At 35.9% G+C, this 6,601-nt stretch overlaps 1 protein-coding gene across 1 annotated transcript; it reads right to left on the bottom strand.

Annotated features, from left to right (window-relative positions):
* Positions 1-768: 768 nt before the first annotated feature.
* On the bottom strand, positions 769-2,250 carry LOC122289264. The gene has a single exon (XM_043096247.1). The coding sequence runs from the start codon at positions 2,248-2,250 to the stop codon at positions 769-771; it is 1,482 nt and encodes a 493-aa protein (XP_042952181.1).
* Positions 2,251-6,601: the final 4,351 nt, after the last annotated feature.

The raw sequence follows: 6,601 nt of genomic DNA, 5'->3' as shown, positions 1-6,601 counted from the left end.
TCTCAAATGGGTACATCCACCTATATTGCATTGGACCCCTAAGTATGGCCTTACGGGGCAAATGAACAGCTAGGTGGACCATGATATTGAAAAATGATGGAGGGAATATCATCTCCAGTTTGCATAGAATGGTTACGATATCTGTTTGGAGCTGTGCTAGGCGATTGACATCCAGTGTTCGAGCGCATAACTCTTTGAAGAAAGTGCTAAGTTTAGTCAAAGCCAAGGCAATGTCACTTCGTAAGAACCCCCCCAGCAGCAATTGGGAGTAGTCTATGAAGGAAAACGTGACAGTCGTGGCTTTTCATCCCACTGATTTTGCCATCACGTAGAGAAACACAGTTCGAGATATTAGAAGAGAACCCATCTGGGAATTTGATATCGGACAGCCACTCACAAAATTTATTCCTTTCATCTCCGTGTGTAATGTGTACAGTGCATGTGGCATTGTTACATTATCACCTTCACGCCTCAAATGTAATTCTTTTCTATAGGCCAAAATCTCAAGGTCACGTCTTGAATTGATATTATCTTTAGTTTTTCCTGGAGTGTTCATTAAAGTGAATAAGATGTTTTCGGCAATATTCTTCTCAATATGCATAACATCTAAATTATGTCGAAGTCGAAGTGTTGACTAATAAGGTAATGTGAAGAATATGCTAGACTTTGTCCAGTTAAGCTCTTCAGCAGTACGTTTTCTCTTCCTACGAGATTTGCCAAATTGAACATCCCCAATCATCTGCAATTGACCTAGAATATCGTATCCTCCTATATCCCGTGGTGGCATGCGATGATCTTCCTTGCCATTAAACAACCCTTCCTCCTTCTCCACATGTGATCTGGCGGTAAGAAACGACGGTGTCCCATATAACAATGTATTCGGCCGTATATCAACCAATTGGAGTTTGTGTCAGCATTACAAGACGAACAAGCTAATTTTCCCTTTGTTGACCATCCAGAGAGATTCCCATAGGTAGGGAAGTCATTTATTGTCCACAACAATGCAGCATGCAACATAAACGTCTCCTTAGTTGCTGCATCATATGTAGGGACCCCATATTCCCAAAGTTCAAACAGTTCATCGATCAACGGCTGCAAGTAAACATTGATCTCATTCCTTGGTGACTTTGGACCAGGAATAATGAAAGATGTCATAAAGAATTGATCTTTCATGCATGAACACGGTGGAAAGTTATATGGGATAAGGATCACTGGCCAAATGCTATGAGGTTTAGCCAAGTTGTTGAATGGAGTGAAGCTGTCACAGGCCAAACCGAGCCGAACATTGCGCGGATCCGTAGCGAACCAACAATGATGTTCATCAAATTTCTGCCAACACTCAGAGTCAGCTGGATGTCTCAGGCTGATATCATCTATCGGCCGTTGATCTTTATGCCATCTCATATCACCTGCTATCTTCGCAGACATAAAGAGACGCTGCAATCTCGGTTTCAACGGGAAATGGCGCAACACTTTTTGAGGTATAACTCGTGAGCCGTGTGTATTTGGCATCCACCTCGAAGCCTTACATACAGGGCATTCATTAAGAAAGGCATTTTCCTTCCAGAATAAGATGCAGTCATTAGGACATGCATGGATTTTGTGATAATTGAAACCCAACCCAAGCTCTAAAGACTTTGACTCCTCATATGATTGTGGCAAGAGTGCATCAGGGAAGGCAGACTGCAACAGATCAAGTAGCATGTTAAATGACTTAATTGACCATCCACCGATTGATTTGATGTGTAATAACTTGACAATGAATGACAACTTCGTAAATTTTGTACACCCCTCGAAAAGAGGACGTCGGGCATCCTCCAGTAGCTTGTCAAAAGTAGTTGCTGGTGAATCTTCAAGTATTGGTGGCCTATTTGGCTTAGCAGTGTTGTGTTGGGGCACATCAATAAAGGTCCCTACTCGAATCTCATCCAACATATGCTGCATGTCATCTATGTAATCATCTTCTGGTATAACCTCATCACTAATATCATCATCACTGACGTAGTCGGTTGTCTCATCCTCCCTATGAAATATCCACTGCGTGTAATTTGGATTGATCCCTTTGATAAACAGATGGGTTTCCACCTCAAATATAGGCAGCCACAGATTGTTAAGGCATGTACGACATGGACACCGAATTCGATCTCGTCCACTTGCATGATTTCGTGCTTGTGTGAGGAAATTTTTAACACCCTCGGCATATACAGGTGATAAGAGTCTATCGGGCTCGTTCATCCAACTTCTGTCCATCTAAAGAAAAATATGATGGGAAAGAGATTTAGATAAACAAAACTCTGTCAACATAGATAGTTGATGAAGGCTGAAAACTATATTGATTCATTCTCATAAAGGCATGGCATAAAAACATGAGATTTTCGCAATAGGACTAGCAAGTGTATGCGAATTGAGTTCGGGTCATACGAGAAAGGTGGGCATGTCACAAAAGTTATATCCATGAGTCCATTAAGAGGTGCATGGATTGAGTGATGTTGAGCAATCATGATGGTTTCATCGAATATAGTCATGGCTCAGACCATGATAAAGTTTTAACGGTGGCATAAATTGCCAAATGTTTATAACTCCATATTTCATATCATGGTAAAGGAAATGAGGACAGGAAATTAATAGCATGATTGGTGTCCAGTGATCTTCCTTCTTACTGTATACATTCCAAATAAATGAAGAAAAGGGTGATAAGAATTTTATAATGATTGGAAATTAATTAGAAATCAAGGGGAACAAGTAAGCTTCTATTTGGCAGAAAATTTAACAATAATGTGCAAGTCTGATAGTTTAATAGGTACAACTGCACAAAATATTAAATGAGGAGCTAGAGCTTGAAGATGGTGTGTTTCATTTCCCTTGTGGCCTATGGTTTTTCATAGTAACATAGCGTCCTTTGAACTTACTAAGGAATCCTGGTAAGGGTTTGCAATTATTTTTATAGCAGTTTAATTTAATATTTGCAGAAGTAAACATATGAATCAAAAGTGCATTTTTATATTACACACTTGTTATGCACCTATGATTCAAGGCTAGACCCATGCAGCTTATTTAAATTCCTAAGCCCATAAGGATTCGATGGGAGTAACCAGATGGGTAGCAAATTTAATCTAGTTGGTTTTTGGTGCATTATACTCTTCAATAATAATTTGCAATTGGTAGAATGTGGATGAAGCCCAAAAACTGGCCATTCAAGTGAAGTTGGGAAAGTTGGGCAGATTTGGTGCAGTAATGGGTATTAAGGGAATCTGTTTTGATTTGATGAGTAACAAATTTAGTCTCAATGCATATCATTTCAGATTCTGAGCATTGCACTTTTGATTATTCATTACATTTGTGAAGAGTATGAGCCATTAAATATGATGTTCTTTTTCCAGCTAATTTTCATAAACTTTTTATGAAAATTAATCTCATCCATAGATCAAGTTTCGATCACAATCCCCTTTTTCAAGAATTAACTTAAGTTTAACCTTATGAAATAAAATTAGCAATAATGGAAGGGACTGAGAGTTCCTTGGCGTCTAGTGAACCAGAATCAATTCTTGAGCATATTTGAATTTTGGACCAATGAATTGGTAGATTATATAACAGAGTTGATGAACTGGTAGGCCAAATGCTAAACTTCACATAATTGTTTCTTCCTTATACTGAAAACTAATACATGCTCCAACCTACTCAAGTTTTAATTTAAATTGGGGAGACAGAAATGAAAGCATAAAAAGTAATCCATAATTGTTACCAGTCAGTGACAATAGAGACTAAAGAAAAGCATTATACTTGTTCAGAAAAAGTGCGTTTTATTTTTCATTGAAAGCAACAAAACTATTTTAGAGCCACACAGCAGCAACAGATTAGACTTGGCAATTCAGCATGTTGAGAAGATCTAAAAGCCAGACAAATCAGAGAGAATCAATTTTCTAACCCAGAGCCAGTCATTTCACAGACTTAATGGGTACCAAGTAATTAGAATAGATGAACAAATGAACATGTATTCAATAAATATATAGTAAGATTACCTGATATGAAAATCTAAATTTCTATTCAAAATAAAATTAATATGTTTTCAATAAATATTTAGAATAACTTCGAGTTATAAATAAGGTATGAGACTAAATAAAATTAATATATATAATTATAAAATAAATTCTGTTTAGATGTTTTTAATGCATGCAACATTTGTTATTTCCTAACCATTGTTTTATTCCTTCATAAGTTTATATACACCGAGTGGCTATGGGTTTTAGAAAAAAAATTCTGAGTTGGTCCAGGTTTTAAAACACATCATGATAAAATCATTTGCCAAAAAGAGATAAAGAGTTTTCACATCTAGTATGCACATATAAAATTCAGATTTTTCATATGTGGAAAGATATTGACAACTTGCTTTATTAAAAGAAATGCTATTCAAATGGTAAAAAGTGGTCACAATACCTCAAAAAGGAAAAGGAAAAAATGCATTAAGCGACAAAATGAAACTTTACATTACCCGGAGGTGTACCACAACAAAGTCAACTAAGTCCACATGCTCCACATCTAAACCAATTAACCAAGTTCCTAATGCAACAGATTACGTTGGCATATTTGTGTAGTACATATATAAGATTATTCCAAACAACATTATCATCTGAAGATTAAAGATCAGCTCAATTCAACTATAACAAGCTTTGTGGCATCATTACCACCTGTCAGGTACTAATTGGGTTCAGAATACAGTACCTGCACAGACCCAAGTCTAATTTGCACACGCCTTCTCTAATGCTCAGCTGCTATAATTGAGTACATTTTAACTTCCATTATATTACGTTCAAGTTACATGCTGCAGCTGATCTGGGTAGCTGAAAAAATTCATTTTTTGAGTTAATATATAGAATGGACTTCTATATATTAAAAAAAGAAAGAAAAGGAAAAAGGGTTGCATGGTAATGCTTGCATGAACCACCATAAATAATCAAGTCTACATAAAAAATTAACATGACCCATTTCAGGGTTTATGCTGGCCATATATATTTATTTTGAATCGATTAACATAATAAGTTCATATACAATGCAATTACAACTATATAACCCAAAATGCAATCACAAACTCATTACAATTTCTACATTTTGTGTATTGATAGGAAAGCTGCTTTAGTTATTAGATGCTGCTAAATTGAATTGAAACCATATTTGTTTTCTAGATTTTTGTTAGTGTCTTTTCTATAACTGGCTATGCCTATTTATCTTGCAAGCAGGTTTTAAGGGGCATGCCGCATGGTGAAGGTCCAAAGCTCGTTGAACGTGAGGATGGATTTTATTACACTGGAAAGGTTTCAGTTTCACAAAAATGAAGACTTGAGAAATATGGCAAATGGTCTAGTTGACACATACTTTGGGGATGACTATGGGCTTGATGACTAGGGCAAGTAATGCAAGCATCTCCAGTGATTCCCCACCATCTCCATCCTTGCATGAGACCAGTCCTTTGCATTTCCTTTGCCAATCCTCTGTACAACAATAATTTACTGTCCGTGGTGAATGGAGTAAGATCTGAGCAGGTTTGGTTTGAACATATAACATATGGGGTGTCAGCTATATGGCCTCAGTTGAGCACTGTTGTAAGTTTTTTATTAAAAATTTTCGAGGTGTTTTTCTTTTTTATCTGAATGTAGGAAAAGCATTGTGGATAGGCAGAGTAAAGCTAATTATTGTTCAACCCGGGTGCAACTGTCATCTCTCCAAAATAGGTAAATGTTTGTTAAAGAGAAAGTATCTATCTGATCTCAACTGTATACTGAGTGAAAACAAGGCATTTATTAATCCATCTTCATATTTTTCTATAGGAACATAGGATGCGTCTTGGACAGAAAGCCATATTTCACATTTGAAGGTACTTGACTGTTGTAACTGTTTGAAATAATGAAGCCACACAAAAGCATAGACAAAATTTTTAATTGCTTGTTCCACTTTTATGCTCTGTTATGTACTTCGCAAATTCTATAAACAAAATAATTTAAAGATGCTAAAATTTATGCTCCAATTTCTTGTGGGTTTCATTTTCTATTCTGAACATTATAGTTCAACTTAATAAAATTGTTAGAAAAAATATCTTTAGAGGTTTCATCCTCACTATATAGATTGAAGCCAAGTTGAAGCCCAAGTTGTTTTCATATAACCTTTGTAAATTCAGTACATATACATGCAGAACAGTCCTACTCCCCTTTTAGCCCTTTTTTTTTTTCTAAACTAAAACCCCTTTTTTGCATTTAATTATGTGACTTGTGCTGAATGTTCACAATTGTTTCAGTTTTTTGTCCTTAGACATTATTTTAAAATCTCTTTTTGCTATCTACAAGTTATTTGTGGAGTTTTACAAAGTGAAATCTCTACTTTGTTGCAGTTATATTATTTTATAGCTAGTTTCCATCTAGAATTCTTGATTTCTGTACCTCATATGTACCACAACATATCTTGATTACACTGTTTTACATCCTGAAGGTGATATTTTCAGTCTAATAGAAACACGACTATATTATGAGCCATGCTAGTGTGTTAATTTTGATAGAAAATGGTTGTATTGAGATAAATGAAAAGATATGGTAGATAGAGAACAAAGAGATGA

Source organism: Carya illinoinensis, chromosome 12, assembly GCF_018687715.1.
Source record: "Carya illinoinensis cultivar Pawnee chromosome 12, C.illinoinensisPawnee_v1, whole genome shotgun sequence".
NCBI lineage: Eukaryota > Viridiplantae > Streptophyta > Magnoliopsida > Fagales > Juglandaceae > Carya > Carya illinoinensis.
This window is presented reverse-complemented; position numbering and strand designations above follow the sequence as displayed.